This window comes from Capsella rubella, unplaced genomic scaffold, assembly GCF_000375325.1.
Source record: "Capsella rubella cultivar Monte Gargano unplaced genomic scaffold, Caprub1_0 scaffold_4, whole genome shotgun sequence".
Lineage (NCBI taxonomy): Eukaryota > Viridiplantae > Streptophyta > Magnoliopsida > Brassicales > Brassicaceae > Capsella > Capsella rubella.
The window spans coordinates 655,081-672,065 of NW_006238920.1; the positions used below are offsets into that span (position 1 = coordinate 655,081).

A 16,985-nucleotide genomic window follows, 5' to 3' on the forward strand; every position below is an offset into this window, starting at 1 on the left:
CAAAATCTTCCAAAAACTAGGGTTTTTACTGTCTTCAAATCATATTTATTCTTCTAAATTTAGCAAAAAGAACACGATTTACTTTCCATTTCAGTCGTCTTGTCACACTCTCTCTCTTCTTTAAAGTCTCCTTTTTTAGCAAAAAATAACAAAAAAATAAAAATTCTCTCTTCTCTCTGGGTTGTTGTTCTTCATCTCCTCCTCATCTCTCTTTACTTTTCTTTTTTAATCATATCTCTCATTTCTTGAATCTTTCTTGATCTATCAAGATCAATCTTTAGGTCTTCTTGGATCAAAAATCTTAAGCTATCCTTTGTCTTTTAGGGTTTTCTTGTTTGTTGTTGTGACATGGCGAGAGAAAAGATTCAGATCAGGAAGATCGATAACGCGACGGCGAGACAAGTGACGTTCTCGAAACGAAGAAGAGGTCTTTTCAAGAAAGCTGAAGAGCTCTCTGTTCTCTGCGACGCCGATGTTGCTCTCATCATCTTCTCTTCCACCGGAAAACTCTTCGAGTTCTGTAGCTCCAGGTTTCTCTCTCTAAATTCTCTCTCATTAGATTTTCTCAAACTCTTTTCATGGGATCTTTGTCTAGATCCAAAAATAAAACTCCAAATTTTTTCTAGATTTATATGTGATGCACAGAAGAAGATTACTGTATCAAACCTTGTTGGACCACTAACTATTTATATTAATGACCATACATGATTTTGATAAAGTGTATAGTAAACTCTGTATTTAGGAAAAATAAGGTATCTAATTAGGGTAATAGTCAAGAATATGTAAATCTTGATATACATTTTCATGAATAATGCTTTATAGTATTCTCCTTTTGTTATTACATATGCAAATCTATGTACATACATATCTGGATTTGTGGGATGATATTTGGAAGCCATCAATGTCATAGACATGTTTATTTACCAATATATGTGGATACTATAACATGAGAAACTTAAGAGGAATCTATATATGTGTGGATGTGTAAAGGTTTCCCTTTGAAGAAGGTAATGAATAAAAATAATATATATGTTGGAATCTAATTAGTGTTGGGGAAAAGTCATAGAGAGGTTTTGGATATGTTACTAATATTGGGAATATAACTGACTTATCAGAAAGATCCGATTTTGGATTTTAGACCCACTAGTTATCAGTTTAGTTCTCATCACTGGGGACATACACACTCACAGATAAGTGTGTATATCTTACTAAACATGATAGTGTTTAACATGAAATAATGTATATGTTTGGTATTGAATCTGTTTTGTGGATCAGGTTTGTATCTTTTGCTTGTAGATTTTTGTTCATTGTTGATGTTTTAGATGTGCATTGTAAATATTAGTAATATAATTGTTTATAACATACCTAATTGAAGATCATTAACAGTCTTATATAATGCAATACTTATTGAAATGTGTTTTATATAATGAAGCATGAAGGAAGTATTAGAGAGGCATAACTTGCAGTCAAAGAACTTGGAGAAGCTTGATCAGCCATCTCTTGAGTTACAGGTTAGCTTACATTCTCGAACTCACCATACATTATCTGTCACGATTTTTTTTTGAATGTATTGTTAAATTATATTCAAACGAAAAATAACGTTTTTACAACTTGTGCAACATCTGATCGAGAGGAAATTTTAAAAACCGAAGAGATAAATAGACATTTATATAAGAAAAGCTAATTTAGGAGCTGATTCACGATTTCTTTTACTTACAAAGTAGAGTAACTCCGTTGATTTATAAATAGTTAGTGTATACTCATATATATTGTACTTGAGATCCATCAAGAATCTCCAAGACATTGTATTGATAGGCACAAAGCATTATATTATTGCATACGAGTAATTAGACTATACATTTTGACATAATAAAATACTCGATCAATATATATATATATATAGAATTGTCATGTGTAGAGAGATTTGAGATTTAGATCATTATGAATTTGATCAAGAGCTTACGTCAATGTTTTATCTGTTAGCTGGTTGAGAACAGTGATCACGCCCGAATGAGTAAAGAAATTGCCGACAAGAGCCACAGACTAAGGTACATGTATATGTATATTCTATGAATTCTGAAGTAACGTACTGATCATTTTTTTTGTATTAATTATATGTGTTTGTATGGTCATATAAATAGGCAAATGAGAGGAGAGGAGCTTCATGGACTTAACATTGAAGAGCTGCAACAGCTAGAGAAAGCCCTCGAAGCTGGTTTGACCCGCGTGATTGAAACAAAGGTTGTTAAAGAAATTACTATTAACACTCTAATCTTATGACTATGTAACTTACTATTACTATACTTGTCATTGCAGAGTGACAAGATTATGAATGAGATTAGCGAACTTCAAAGAAAGGTAAACAACATATCAAAATAACGTGTAATTAATCTTTTATAGCTTAATTTCACATGTAACTTTGGCAATATCAGAAGTATTATTTTTTTTTTATCTTTTTGTTTTTGTTTTTTTTGGTGTTAAGGGAATGCAATTGATGGATGAGAACAAGCGGTTGAGGCAGCAAGTAATGGTCTTAAACTTTTTCTATAACACATCGTTTATTTTGTTTGTCTACAATTCACACATTTCCTAATTTTGAACTCGATCGGTTTATGAATTACTAAGCTAAGAGCCTAAGAGTTTAGCGCTGTTAAAAAGTGTCTTTAAATCTACTGATAAATAAGTAGCTTGGTATAGTCCCTAGGGTTCTTGAGGTAATTAAATGTGCATGGTCTTGGTTCCTTTCTTTTTGTGTTTTCATATTGTCTTTTTTGGTTTTATGAAATTTATATGTGGAAACAGAAATGAATCTAATTCTTGTTTGATATGGTTTGGTTGAGACTTTCATGTCAAGATATACTCAACACGCAATAAGATCTATAGAGAAAACACAAAATGCTAATAATTGAAAAACTTATTGATTTATGTTTTTGTTCTCTCTTTCCTGGTCTTGATTTTTGCAGGGAACCCAACTAACGGAAGAGAACGAGCGACTTGGCATGCAAGTACGTTTGTTTGATATAGTTTTTGATTATTTCGAATTTAGCAATATTTTTTTTGGCTAAGTGTTAAATTTGGAATATTTGTTTGGTATACAATATAGATATATAATAACGTGCATGAATCCGGTGTTGATGAATCGGAGAACGTCGCCGTGTACGAGGAAGGACACTCGTCAGAGTCTATTACTAACGCCGGAAACTCCAACGGAGCTCCTGTTGACTCCGAGAGCTCCGACACTTCCCTTAGGCTCGGGTACTCAATTAATCACCTTACTACTTTTTACATATTTTCCTAAAAGTAAGTTATATAATAAAGTATATATACACTAATGGATGAGATCATTTAAGTTATTTCTTTACAGCATGTAAATATTATTTCATTATGATGATAAGATAATTTACATGATATATATATTATATATCATGCTATTTGTTAAAACTACATTTGTAAAGACAAACCACTTATAAGGTATATGGTGTTGTTGCAGCTTACCGTATGGTGGTTAGAGATGGAAACAAATACAAAGAAGCTAAAATGATGGAACGAGGAGAGGAGAGAGTGATGTAAATCTTTTTTAACTCGGTAATAACAAGAGACAATGTCTACATAGTAGTAATCAAATTCTCTCATATGAACTTTGTTGTAAGTTTCTGTATGTGGAAAAGGTTTCCCTTTTTGTGATTTTCACTATGTATTCTTCTTGTCTCTCTCTTCACTGCCTTTCTGGTTTGTCACAACCAAATTGTATCGACATGGAAAGTAAGAATATGAATATGAAAATATCTCATTAGTTCAAGGTTGAACTAATGTGGAAACTACTCTTACTTAGTGGGAAACTGAGTAATTTAGAAATTAGACTTTTTTACATGAGAAGAAATGTTTAAAAGTGTTGTTAAGTTGATGTGATAATTAGTAGAGTTACATAAATATAAATATCTCATTAGTTCAAGGTTGAAATAAATAGTTTATTACTAAGGTAAAAATATGATCGTAGGAATAAGTTATCTAAGAAACTGAACTTCAACAAAAAGATGATAGGAAGATAGATAAGATTCACTATGTCGACATGCCAATGTCCTCATGAGTTGGCTTCTTGATTACCGAATGAGACTCTTTAACTTTAACTCTCTTTATGGTTCAAACTCGAGTTTCCTTATTGTTGGGCTTATGTATATAATACTCTTTCTATATATTGTCTCTAATTTTTCCGATGGAGTGACATCTAATTTGTTTTGAATTTAGATATAATTTGGTTTTGATGTTTAGTCTTTTGCAATTAAGTTTTGCTAAGAGAAGATTCTATGAGGAGAGTTGGCTTGTGGTATTAGAAACAGGATCGCCCTATTAGTTTAGGCCCGCGATCAATTCTCTTCAAATATGAATTGTTTTTCGTTTACCATATGTCATTTGTTTTCGGCCTATTTAAATACTCGGTTATGTTGCATGGAAACAGAAAATGATATGCAAAAACTAAAGGTTTATTGCATTAATCTTGAATTCTTTCATCTTATACTTTGGAAATTTATCTTAAGTATATATAAAAAAGAAGGATCCCTTTGGACAAAAAAGAAGGTTCTTGTCGAATCGTGGACACACCGACCTTTGACCGGTTCATCAAAACGTGTCCGGTTTTATGATAAAACCGTCAATATTCAATGATTAAAGCTTTGATTGGTGAACATCTTTACAACTTTTTTTAAAAACGGACCAAGACAACATTTTCACATTCCTTTTTTTCTCAATTCATTTAATAAGTTAATTAAACTTAAGATTCTTTCTCAGATTAAATAAAATTTACATATTTCTGACATGTTCTGTAACGTTTGACACAGAAGAATAATCGGAGAGAATGCTTCCCCCGACTTCCTCCGACCACGACGCTGGCACTTTAACATTGGTACAACAACACAACAGAAGACATTAGTAGGAAATCAAAATATTCAAAACTTTCTTACAAAACAAAAGTCATTTAATTTTTTTTTAAAAAAAATCAATTTTACCAAAATAAGACCGAGGTTTGCTCCCACCCATGATCTCTCCCTCATGAATGATGAGAAAGAAAAAAAGCAGATTCATTTGTAGCACGTTCTGTCCTCAATTTCTGATTTTTTTTTTTTTTGATTGACAACCAAATTAGACCTTTAAGTTTTTCTTTGTGGGTCTATCTAAAAACCGAAGCTTTTTTCCCTCTTTCTTTCTCGAGAAATTAAGATCTAGAGAGAAGGATCATCAACACACACAACACACATAAATGTTACAGGCTTTCTGTGAATTTGAATGAATAGGATCAGCAAAAAGTTGAAAACTTTGACATAAAAATCAAAACTTTGCGACGATGTTGCAGAGAGCTGCGAGTAATGCGTATTCATGGTGGTGGGCGAGTCATATTCGAACCAAACAATCTAAATGGCTCGAACAAAACCTTCAAGGTCTCTCCTTTTTTGCCATCTCCATCTTATATATGTGTTTTGATTGTCTGGTTTATACAAAAAAAGTTGCGATCTTTCTGATCTTTTGAGGGTTTGATATGAAAGGATCTCTGTTTTTATGGATGTGATGATGGATTTACAGATATTGAAGAGAAGGTGCAATATGTGTTGAAGCTATTACAAGAAGATGGGGATTCGTTTGCCAAGCGTGCGGAGATGTATTACAAGAAGAGACCGGAGCTCATTAGCTTTGTTGAAGAATCTTACAGAGCTTATAGAGCTTTGGCTGAGCGTTATGATCATATCTCTACAGAGCTTCAAAACGCTAATACGACGATCGCCTCTGTTTTTCCTGATCAAGTCCCGAACTTTGCTATGGATGATGATGATGACTCCATGTCTAAATTCGCTAAAAGATCGAATACTTCTGGTGCTAATGTCCCCAATGTTCCCAAATTGCCTGTTAAAGACTTGAAGAGCGCGGTTAAAGTGGCTACCAAGAAGCTTCAGCCGAGGAAATCTATGAAGTATACGGGTGGTTCTACGAATGTGGTTGTTAAGAGCTCGGGTTTGAGCAAGCCCGAGGCGATGGGGGAGATTGATAAGTTGCAGAAAGAGATTTTGGCGTTGCAGACGGAGAAGGAGTTTGTCAAGAGCTCTTACGAGATAGGTTTGTCTAAGTATTGGGAGTTTGAAAAGGGTATTAAGGAGAAACAAGAGAGGATCTGTAGTTTGCAGGATGAGTTTGGTGAGAGTGTTGCCATAGAAGACGATGAAGCTCGGAAATTGATGACCGAGACTGCGATTAAGTCATGTCAGGAGAAGCTAGTGGAATTGCAGGAGAAGCAAGAGAGGTCTTATGAAGAAGCTAGAGAAGAGCATGTGAAGATTAAGGAGTCTAAAGAGAAGCTGAAATCTATGGCAAGCCAGTTTCTAGGGGACGAGAGTGTCTTTGCGAAAGACGATGGTGATGAAGTTAGAAGAACGGAGGAGTTGGAGCATGAGATCAAAGAGATGTCTAGGAAGAAGAAAGAGTTGGAATCTGTAAAGGAGAAGATTAGAGAACATTTTGAGTCTGGTGTGAATTCCTCGGACAACGCAACAGAGATGGCTGAGAAAGTCGATGAGCTCGTGAACAAAGTGATTACCTTGGAGAGTGCGGTTTCCTCGCAAACTGCTTTGATACAGAGATTAAGAAATGAGACCAATGGTCTCCAGACACAAATCAGTACTCTTGAAACCGACAAAGCATTGTTAGCAGACGACAAGAGTGATCTGAGGAACAAGCTGAAGGAGATGGAAGAGAAACTCAAGGCATTGCAGGAATTGGACAGAAATGTTTTGGACAAGAGTAGCAATCTGCAGACAGATTTTGATGAAGCTTGTCATAATCTCGATAACCTCTCTGGTGGGAAGCTGCATGATGAGAAGCCAGAGAGCGAGTCTGATAACTTGGTGATGAATATGGAAAAGGAGAAAGAATTGGGAGCTGAAAAGAGGAATTCTGATGTGACTGAAGAGGCAGAGAACCATCAGAAGGAAATGGCTGAAGAGAAGAAAGAAGCACGCGAGAAGAGTGTAAAATTTGAACAGACCCGCGATGCGACAATAGAATCAGAAGATATCATCATCCCTAGTGAAAATCCAGAAACTGTCTTGGAATCTACTGAAAAAGTAGATTCCGATATAGAGAAGCAAGCTGCATCTGACAAAACAGATTCTGTTCTTGATAATGTTTTCGAGAAGCAAGCTGCATCAGATAAGACAGAGTCTGTTCCGGATAATATTTTAGAAAAGCTGATATCTTCTAAAGAATCTGATATCACTTTGAATGGCAAACAACAAGAGGATCAAAAGGAGGAAGGTGAACCAGATTGGAAAGAGATGTTCATGAAGGGAATGGAAAATAGGGAAAAGCATTTGCTTACGGAGTACACTACAATTCTCAGGAACTACAAGGATATGAAGAAAACTTTGGATGAAACAAAAACAAAGATGAAGACAGAGAATGCGACAAAAGATGATGAGATCAAGATACTAAGAGAGAAAATGAGCCTCCTGCAGAAGGGTCTTGGAGACAGTAATGACTTGATGGAAAACCAGATGTCAAACGACGACTATTCCATCGGGTTCATGGCTACAGAAAACGAGAACATGTCTCTGGTTGAGGAACAGTTCAGGTTGAATATTGATGAGCTTTTAGAAGAGAATTTGGATTTCTGGTTACGGTTCAGCACAGCTTTTGGACAGATACAAAGCTACGACACTTCAATCGAAGATCTACAAGCCGAGATATCAAAGCTCGACCAAAGAAAAAAGCAAGATGGAAGCAGCACAGCGAAATATGCCCTGAGATCAGATGTTCGACCACTTTATGTACACTTGAGGGAAATAAACACAGACCTGGGTCTCTGGCTGGAGAAAGGAGCATCCTTGAAAGAGGAACTAAAATCCAGATTCGAGTCTTTGTGTAATATACAAGATGAGATAACAAAAGCCCTGAAATCAAGTGCTGAAGACGATGATTTCAGATTCACGAGTTACCAAGCTGCTAAATTTCAAGGTGAGGTGTTGAACATGAAGCAGGAAAACAACAAAGTGGCAGATGAGTTACAGGCCGGGCTAGATCACATCACCATGCTTCAACTCGAGGTTGACAAGACTCTAGGAAAGCTGAGTGACGAGTTTGCTCTTACAGGTTCAAAGAAATCCGATCTTGATCTCCAGCATTCGGATAGTCGTTCAAGAGTGCCCTTAAGGTCATTCATCTTTGGCTCCAAACAGAAGAGAGCAAAGCCATCCATATTCTCCTGCATGCATCCCTCACTATATAGAAAGATGAAGACTTCTACATCATAGGTAACATTTTACATACTATATGCTACATGCCATCCAGAGAGTTAATTGATTCATATACTGTAATTTATCAGATTCATGGAGGATTTGATTCATTTGTGTTCTTTTTACCTGTATTCCCTGGGGAGATCGACCGGTTTTTATCCCCCATTCCCTTTTCTTTTTGGTTTGCGAGATTGAAACAATAGTGTTGTGTATTGGTTTTTTATATCATTTTTGAGCATTGTAGATTGTTCACAGTTTGTAACTGGTGAAGCAAGAGGAAGGTCTTCAGGCTTTATACATTTTCTTCATCAAAATTTGTATTTACAGAACCATTACAAGAAACAGAGTTTGTAATTTTATGTATTTTTCTCCAAGAATCTTACGAGAAATTCTAGGACTGTAAGAGCATTTATCTCCCAAAGAACCCAAGAATATAATCAGACTGAACATTTCATTCTGAAAGCATTAGAATCATCTAATGCTTTTCAGAGAACAAGTTTCATGAAAATAAACAACAGTTCTGCAACAATGACTATGCTAAGAATCTAAGAGTCATTAGTTCTCAAAAACTCCGTGTAAAATCAGACAGACATTTCACATTTTATTTAGACAGATAAGATATCATATTATTTTTTATTCTGAAATAGTTACACAAGTTGATCTGTATCAGACATCAAGCTTCAAGACAATTTGGCAAGAAAAAAAGAGGTATACTCAACAATTTACTGAAATATTGGAGAGTAAGAAATGTTATGATTTATATACGAGATAGTACTTTTAGGTCTCAAATGAAATTTCGGAGACTACCTTAGCTCCTCTTCCTTTAGCCATGTATAGACCTACATGGTGCATCAATTCCTGACACAAAGAAAAGAAACATAACAGAAAATAAGAAGATGTATCGATTCAAAAGTGGTAACTCACTAGAAAAAGGCTCATTTCAGAAGCATCAAACTTTTCTAATAATACCTGAGGATGAGCCTGAGCCCCTTTGATGTCTTTTGCAACATGCAGAGGAAGGTCAAAAGTAGCACAGCCACGCGAATACACTACCACATCTTTTACCGGAGGAAGAAAACCGTGGTTTCGAGCAGAGAGTGCAGCAGCCACAAAATCAAACACACATATGTCTGTACAGATACCTACAACCAGAATCTTTAAATCCCCAAAACAGAGGGAAGTTCAAGTAAGTTGAATATATGCCTAAAAGCACTGAACTTGTTCAACATAACTAATCAAATCATCAAGAAAAAGAAAAAGAAAAAAACTTACGACTTTGATCTGTGTCTTCTTAACCCAATCAACAAAAACATTAGAACCATCTTTCTCCATAGAACCCACAAACCCATTAACACAATCCTTTCGCCTAAGAGTGGCACAATTCTCACTTTCAAGCCACTGCAGAGCTGATTCATTAACCAAAAGAAGAATTCAAGACAACAGTCTAAACTAACTATAAAATCCTAACAAAGACATTGACAGAGCTTAAGTACCAGGAACAAGTTTAGATTCTTCAGTTCCTATAATACAATGAGGAGGATACGGAACCTCAGGAATATCTGGATGATGAGAATCAATAAACGCAAAAACCGGCCATTTCCGATTACAAAACTCTCTAGCAAGCTTTGCACTTTCCTCTACCATATTCGATATCTGTTCATTATGCTCCGTTGGAGCCTGCATAAATCACAAAGTCAAACAACTTGACTTGAGGGCAATATCACAAACACTTGGAAGACATAAAATCAACACAAAAACATCCAAAGTCACAAACTTTTGGAGAATTTAGATCAAATTGAAAGAGTTTAATTTATAAAACCAAACCATATTGCCGGAGCCAACTGTGCAGAAGCCATTAACAACGTCAACGATGACTAGACCAACGCTCGAGTCTCGATTCAAAACAAGAGATTCGTCTTCATCCACTGGGATCTCCTTCTTCAGATGATCAAGTATCGTTTCATAATTCGCCATATCGATACGAGTCTACAAGAAGAAATTGAGAAAACTCAAAACTGGATCAAACAATTTTCCAAAGTAGAGGAGACATATGAAGCGAGTTGGTTATGTTTTGTTTCCAAGGATAAAAACTATATAAACAGGTTCTAGTGATGGTATCTCAATTGGGGATGTAGCTCATATGGTAGAGCGCTCGCTTCGCATGCGAGAGGCACGGGGTTCGATTCCCCGCATCTCCAAATTTTGTATTTTTTCTCTGTACTGTTTTGTTTTGGGCTTATTATTGTAAATCAGATTATGGGCCTAGCCCGTTATTTTTATTAAATAAGATGTGGGTAATAAAATTTATGTTTACAGTTTTGTCTTACCAACCTAACTTTAATCTCAGCCGTTCATCTTACCTACAACATAGTATGTTTTTTCACAATCCAATGAAGTAAAAGTGTAACACTGTCCTAGGAAAGCAAAATATCCTAGCGATGACAAATAATTTTCTGCTTTCCTACAAAAATAAATAAGAGAAAGTCAAGCGTTGACTATGACAAACTTTTTCTGATGAGAGACTATGACAAACTTTTAATTGAACTTGCTTGCCTGAGTGATAATGACAAACTCAACGTGGCAATCAATATTTCATTGCATGGTTAGGTTTTGGCCACATGGTTCCATACATCTCTATCTTTAGTATACACCACAAATCTTACCTACCTACAATGGGAGATACAATCATACAAAAGTCACAATCAAATAAAATATCTTTCTCTTTCTCCTTTCTATAAAAGAAAGATTTAACTTCTGTTGTCAATATCATGTCACAAACCCAACAATGACAAACTTGAAAGTCAACAACGGTGGAGATGGAACAAAGCTTCACGTGGCCATGTTTCCATGGTTAGCTTTTGGTCATATGGTTCCATACTTTGAGCTCTCTAAGCTCATCGCTCAAAAGGGTCACACCGTCTCTTTCATCTCCACTCCTCGTAACATCGACCGCCTCCTCCCACGCTTGCCTCAGAATCTTTCCTCCGCTATTAACTTCGTCAAGCTCCCGCTTCCCGTCGGCGACAATAAACTCCCGGAGGACGGCGAAGCCACCACCGACGTGCCTTTTGAACTCGTCTCTTACCTTAAAATCGCTTTCGACGGGTTGAAATCTCCGGTGACGGAGTTTCTTGAATCCTCAAAGCCGGATTGGGTTCTTCAAGATTTCGCGGCGTATTGGCTTCCTCCGGTCTCTCGCCGCCTTGGTATCAAGACCGGATTCTTAAGCGCTTTTAACGGCGCGACTCTTGGGATTCTGAAACCGCCGGGGTTTGAGGAGTACCGTACTTGTCCGGCGGATTTTATGAAGCCGCCTAAGTGGGTTCCGTTTGAAACTCCGGTGGCGTTCAAACTATTCGAGTGCCGGTACATTTTCCACGGGTTCATGGCGGAAACCACCGAAGGAAATGTCCCTGACATCCACCGTGTCGGCGGCGTGATCGACGGCTGTGACGCCATCTTCGTACGGAGCTGTTACGAGTATGAAGCAGAGTGGTTAGGTATGATACAAGATCTTCACCGGAAACCGGTTATTCCGGTAGGAGTCTTACCACCTAAACCGGAAGAGAAGTTTGAAGACACCGACACGTGGCTGACTGTAAAAAAATGGTTGGACTCACGGAAAGCTAAGTCCGTTGTTTACGTAGCTTTCGGTTCAGAAGCTAAACCGAGTCAAACGGAGCTGAACGAGATCGCTCTCGGTTTAGAGCTTTCCGGTTTACCGTTCTTTTGGGTGTTAAAGACTCGTCGTGGTTCGTGGGATACCGAACCGACCGAGCTTCCGGAAGGGTTCGAGGAGCGTACGGCAGATAGAGGAATGGTGTGGAGAGGTTGGGTTGAGCAGTTGAGAACACTGAGCCATGAGTCGATCGGTTTGGTTCTGACTCATCCCGGTTGGGGAACGATAATCGAAGCTATCCGGTTTGCTAAACCGATGGCAATGTTGGTATTTGTGTTCGACCAAGGATTGAATGCTAGAGTCATAGAGGAGAAGAAGATTGGGTATATGATCCCTCGGGATGAGACAGAAGGTTTCTTTACTAAAGAAAGTGTTGCAAAGTCACTGAAACTGGTCATGGAGGAAGAGGAAGGGAAGGTTTATAGAGAGAATGTGAAGGAGATGAAGGGAGTGTTTGGAGACATGGATAGACAAGATCTTTATGTGGACTCGTTCTTGGATTATCTTGTTGCTCATCGTTGAATTTGCTCATGAGGTTTTGATCCTATTTGAAAGAACTTGTGTTAGTTAATAAGAATCGAATTTGATGATCAAGTGTTGTAACGATGATCAATGTGTTTTGAAATGGTCTAAGTTTTTGTATAAGTACCTAACCAAGGATGGTCTTAATTTTGTGTGTTTAGGAGCACCCTCTGCGAGAGAGTCCTATCAACAAAAAACTAAAGTTATGCCTTTTAACCAAAAAAAAGGAAAAAAAGAACTAAGGGCATCTGCGAAGGAGAGTTTTTAATGGGGTTTATAGGTTTTTGATGATTTAATTTAAATCAAAATAAATTAATATGGTAAGAATGGGTTGTTAAATTAGGGGTTTAAGAGGCAGTCTCTTAAGGTGATGTGGCTTGTGTTCATTGGGTGTATTTGATTCAATGTGTGATGTCTACAAAGTTTAAGAACTCCACACATAGGTTCACCATATGAAAGAGTAAGAAAAAAACATTAATAAGAGGTTCATAATAATTAATTTAATTCCAAAATTTAATTAAAATTTACCTAAGAATCTCATACATGGGTTCACCTTTGGAGATGGTCTAAAGTTTATAACTGTTAGTCGCTAATATCCATACAAAACCATAACCCTATACTGTATATGTAAAAGATTGTATTCATAAAATGTCCATTTGTTAGAAATATATACACACAATAAACATTTTGCCAAACTAATCAGCGTAAAATATTACATATATAATACTATTTTTATATAACAAAAACTAAAATAGAGATATTGTTTTCCCAAAACTTCTACATTTTCAAGAATGATTATTGAATTTCTTTTACTATTGGTTATATATATGCAAATGGACTAATTATGATAGAAAGATTTAGAAGTTGATTGGTTCTCTCGTAACCTTCTAGAAACACCATATTTGTTTTCTTCTAATTACGATTTAAAATATATATAACGGTTCATTAATTATTTCGTTAGCGATTTGAGGATGCACTATGCCTTTAATGAATAAACACATTTTGCGTTTGCGTTTGCGTTTTGCAATCGCCCAAGTGAACGCTTTTTACAAAATTAAAATCTTATAAGATTGTGACAATCAATCTTTTATCAATCTTTTCCTTTTCTTAAGAAACACACTGATATGAAAATCTCCGCGAAAATCTTCAATGATTTTGAGAGATTGACTTGTTCTCTGCAAAATCAAATCGTGGCTTTTACCTTTTCCTAACTCTTAACTTACAAAAATCAAAACTTTATCGTTCCCGCTTACTTCACCACCGTGACTTTGAGAGCCAAAGAGGCGTAATCACGACGCCGGTAATGAACAAACGCCGTGGAGTAACACCCGCCGTGACGAAACGGCGTCAGGTGATACACGTGTTACCAGACGAGACAGCGATAAGAGTTGTCTGCCACGCTTCAGTAATCGGTGGCATAATTGGTTCGAACGGCTCCGTCGTTTCGCAGCTCCGCCGTGAAACCGGTACCAAAATCCACTGCGAGTCTCCGGTTAACGGCTCCGACCACTGGGTTGTCTTCATCGTTGGTTCAACCGCGGTTAATAAAAGCGTTTTGTTGACTGATAGAGTCGGTGATTTCTCTGGCGGGGAACACGAAGATTGGGTGACGTGTGAGGTCTCCGCTGCTCAGACGGCGTTGATTAGGGTTTTGGAGAGGTCTTGGGTGGTTTTAGCGGCCAAGGATGGTGGCGGAGTTGTTGATGGTGAAGATGAAGAGGCTTGTTGTGGGATTTTGGCTGATCGGAATCAGATTGGTGCTGTTTTGGGTTTGGGTGGGAAGAATGTGGAGTGGATGAGGAGAGAATCTGGTGCTATGATTAGGATTTTGCCTCCTCCTGTTTGTGGTACTAACACTGATGAACTCATTCAGGTGACTTCTTTGTTCTCTCTTTGATCAGTTTGGAGTTTTTGTTAGGGTAACACATAAAGTTAGAGACTTTAGATAGAAAAAAACGAGAAAGTTGATAAATTTGTGAGTTCAGGTAAGTTCTTTGTTGTCTGATCAATTAGGGTAAAACAAAAAGTTAAAGTCTTTAGGTAGAAAATATGAAAAAGTTGATAAATTTGTTTTGGTATTTTTGGTTTTTGATTTGTGAATGTCACTTCTTTGTGTATTAGATTACTGGTGATGTGTTGGCTGTGAAGAAGGCACTTGTTATGGTATCAAATTGTCTTCAGAATACTCCACCTCTCAACGGGTATCCACCGCCACTTTGCATCAAAGCTTACGAGTCATCTACTGATGGAAACACGGAGGATCCGCGTTCTGAGCTTTTCTCAAACCTGCATTTGCCTAATGCTTCAGAAACTGCTGCGTCGAGTCAACATTTACCATCAGCATATGAGGAAGGAAACATGTTTGACGATTCAAAAAATACAGAACGCAAAGTTGTGTTCAAGATGATTTACTCGAGTGTTGCAGCTGGAGGCATTATTGGGAAACAAGGAACAATTATCAGAGTTCTGCAGAATGAATCAGGTGCCTCTATTTCAATTGGAGCTCCTTTAAAAGTATCTGGTGAACGAGTTGTTACCATTTCCGCACGTGAGGTATAGGTTTTACCCTCCTGCTCGCTGCTACGTGCTAACCTGAGTTTCTTCGTTGATTAGTCACATTTGGTTTGTTTTGTTTGTTTAGAACCTCGGGTCAGGGTACTCTCATGCACAAAATGCTCTGGCTCTTGTCTTTGCAAGATCTATTGAGATTGATGTTGAGAAAGGTCTGCGTCCGGGATTGCACAAAGGTGCTTTGGTGAAAGCTAAGTTATTGGTACCATCACAGTTTGCTAATAGCTTAATGGCAAACAGAAACAGAGAAGCATTCATAGCAACTGGTGCTGATGTGCACATTCCAGTAGGCGACCAGATTTTAGAGAGGATCTCAGAAAATGAAGTGGTGATTGAGGTAAGTGCATGTTTTCTTGTAATAAGTCATGAGTGTAAGCTTGTTTCCCTTATAGATGCGAAAAAGTTGTGCAATAAACCGTGATTTGCTCCTTTTGATTCTCTAATTGTTTTTAGATCAAGGGAGAGTATAGTCATGTACAGAAGGCCTTGACCCATATTTCCTCTAAGCTACGTGAAAACCTATTGCCAAAGAAGGTACTCGGAGAAAGGAGAGCTGGAGTAAGTAATCCATATGAAAATGCAGGAACAAGCGATACATCTAATCTGCAACCATCACAACAAGTAAGTGTGTTTCTTTACTCCAAGCTAGACTAGAATTTAATTGCTTCTATCTAATTCAACAAAAAATGCAGAACGCAAGCAGAGGTGAGTCTCTCTCGGTATCAGATGGTGAACAAGAGTTGAAGCTGGCCAGAAGCGGTGCAATGAAATCAGTTGATCCTGTAATGCAAACTGAGGTCCTTAAAGTGGTGGATAAAGGCAAAGGCTTTACACTTCAACAAATTTTGCTGGAGGATGACTTGACACAGGGAATAAAACAGGATCAAATTTCTAGCAACGGAGATGCCTATTTTTCACAACCACGGTTTGTATTTTGCCACGAACAATGGATCCATTTGGTTAACAATATTCTCGGTGAAATAATGCAGAGTTGGTTTATGTTTTGAAGCAGAATTAAAGGTGTAGCTTTGAGAAAAGTTACCTTGGAGTTAGTTGTCGAGAAAGATGCTCTTGGTTCACTCTATGGCAGAGATGGCACCGGTCTGGATAATCTAGGACAGGTACATAAATCATACCTTCTCTTAATATATCCCCCTTTAGATGCTAGACAATGAAGTTTGATGGGGGTTCTTGCAAACCAATAGATTTCAGGAGCTAGAGTAGATGTGAAGGACCCTACCGGAGTTGAAGCAACGGTCTTAATCTGTGGGAATCCTGAGCAAACCCGCACAGCGATGTCTTTGATCGAGTCAATCCTTGCTGATCAATGAGACTGCCTTTTGCAACCTTCGGATGTTTAGTTTTTGTGTTAGTCAAGCTCATATATTTCTAGTTGTTTTCTAACTTTGCTTCATAATGCCACATTTGATGCTATATATTTGTGGTACATGTCATCTTTTTATTTTTAGTTATTCTTTTTACCATTTTTAACTATTAAGTTTAAAATATTATGTCAATATTAATTCTAAATAACCATAACTAGTTACCAATTAAAATGAAATTATTATGAGTAATATTATTTGGGATCCAAGATTTAATACACTTGAAATCTATTTCTAAATCCAATATATATATTTTTAATCTAAAGTTTATTTGCCAAAAAATGTAAAGACAGATTATTTTATAGTAAAATCTCATATTGTATAATTAAAACATCTACTTCACACAATTGTCTTATCTTAACCGTAATTATGAAATACACATTTCAATGTTTTTGTAGCGATTACAAATTAGTTAAGTACAGTAAAACCTTTATAAATTAATGTCAGGACCGTGAAAATCTATTAATTTAGTTTATGTATTAATTTATCAATAAAATACTAATAATGAATTAATAGTGAGATTTCCTAATTAATCTTTAAAAAAAATATACACATGGA

General features: G+C 36.9%; 5 protein-coding genes, 1 long non-coding RNA gene and 1 other non-coding gene across 9 annotated transcripts; 5 read left to right on the forward strand and 2 right to left on the reverse strand.

The window, feature by feature from the left end:
• Nucleotides 1–180: 180 nt before the first annotated feature.
• Nucleotides 181–3,713, forward strand: LOC17889914 (MADS-box protein SVP). 2 transcript variants are annotated; one of them, XM_023784262.1, is made up of 9 exons: nucleotides 181–530; nucleotides 1,433–1,511; nucleotides 1,984–2,048; nucleotides 2,142–2,241; nucleotides 2,317–2,358; nucleotides 2,483–2,530; nucleotides 2,964–3,005; nucleotides 3,104–3,255; nucleotides 3,491–3,713. In XM_023784262.1, exons 1-9 carry the CDS (start codon nucleotides 349–351, stop codon nucleotides 3,507–3,509), a joined length of 729 nt encoding a protein of 242 aa, XP_023640030.1. In that variant the 5' UTR covers nucleotides 181–348; the 3' UTR covers nucleotides 3,510–3,713. The 2 variants fall into 2 exon arrangements, with proteins under 2 accessions (XP_023640030.1, XP_006294892.1); XM_006294830.2 differs by having other exon boundaries at nucleotides 2,483–2,524.
• Nucleotides 3,714–4,721: 1,008 nt separating this feature from the next.
• On the reverse strand, nucleotides 4,722–7,951 carry LOC111830970. The gene is made up of 2 exons (XR_002834234.1): nucleotides 7,836–7,951; nucleotides 4,722–4,889 (listed from the first exon to the last, which is right to left on the reverse strand). It is a non-coding gene; the product is annotated as an uncharacterized LOC111830970 (long non-coding RNA).
• LOC17887719 (protein NETWORKED 2D) lies at nucleotides 4,899–8,636 on the forward strand. Its single transcript, XM_023784010.1, has 3 exons — nucleotides 4,899–5,432; nucleotides 5,575–8,291; nucleotides 8,363–8,636. Exons 1-2 carry the CDS (start codon nucleotides 5,339–5,341, stop codon nucleotides 8,289–8,291), a joined length of 2,811 nt encoding a protein of 936 aa, XP_023639778.1. The 5' UTR covers nucleotides 4,899–5,338; the 3' UTR covers nucleotides 8,363–8,636.
• A 236-nt stretch (nucleotides 8,637–8,872) lies between these two features.
• Nucleotides 8,873–10,305, reverse strand: LOC17889894 (nicotinamidase 1). Its single transcript, XM_006294822.2, has 5 exons — nucleotides 10,098–10,305; nucleotides 9,767–9,950; nucleotides 9,546–9,679; nucleotides 9,243–9,428; nucleotides 8,873–9,131 (listed from the first exon to the last, which is right to left on the reverse strand). Exons 1-5 carry the CDS (start codon nucleotides 10,245–10,247, stop codon nucleotides 9,051–9,053), a joined length of 735 nt encoding a protein of 244 aa, XP_006294884.1. The 5' UTR covers nucleotides 10,248–10,305; the 3' UTR covers nucleotides 8,873–9,050.
• A 93-nt stretch (nucleotides 10,306–10,398) lies between these two features.
• On the forward strand, nucleotides 10,399–10,471 carry TRNAA-CGC. The gene has a single exon. It is a non-coding gene; the product is annotated as a tRNA-Ala (tRNA).
• Nucleotides 10,472–11,019: 548 nt separating this feature from the next.
• LOC17887969 (UDP-glycosyltransferase 91A1) lies at nucleotides 11,020–12,621 on the forward strand. The gene has a single exon (XM_006294080.2). It carries the CDS (start codon nucleotides 11,059–11,061, stop codon nucleotides 12,472–12,474), a length of 1,416 nt encoding a protein of 471 aa, XP_006294142.1. The 5' UTR covers nucleotides 11,020–11,058; the 3' UTR covers nucleotides 12,475–12,621.
• Nucleotides 12,622–13,582: 961 nt separating this feature from the next.
• On the forward strand, nucleotides 13,583–16,536 carry LOC17888816 (KH domain-containing protein HEN4). Of its 2 annotated transcripts, none has more exons than XM_023785161.1 (7): nucleotides 13,583–14,347; nucleotides 14,596–15,027; nucleotides 15,116–15,382; nucleotides 15,499–15,666; nucleotides 15,738–15,970; nucleotides 16,055–16,166; nucleotides 16,251–16,536. In XM_023785161.1, the coding sequence occupies exons 1-7, from the start codon at nucleotides 13,778–13,780 to the stop codon at nucleotides 16,374–16,376; spliced, it is 1,908 nt and encodes a 635-aa protein (XP_023640929.1). In that variant the 5' UTR covers nucleotides 13,583–13,777; the 3' UTR covers nucleotides 16,377–16,536. The 2 variants fall into 2 exon arrangements, with proteins under 2 accessions (XP_023640929.1, XP_006293829.1); XM_006293767.2 differs by having other exon boundaries at nucleotides 16,058–16,166.
• Nucleotides 16,537–16,985: the final 449 nt, after the last annotated feature.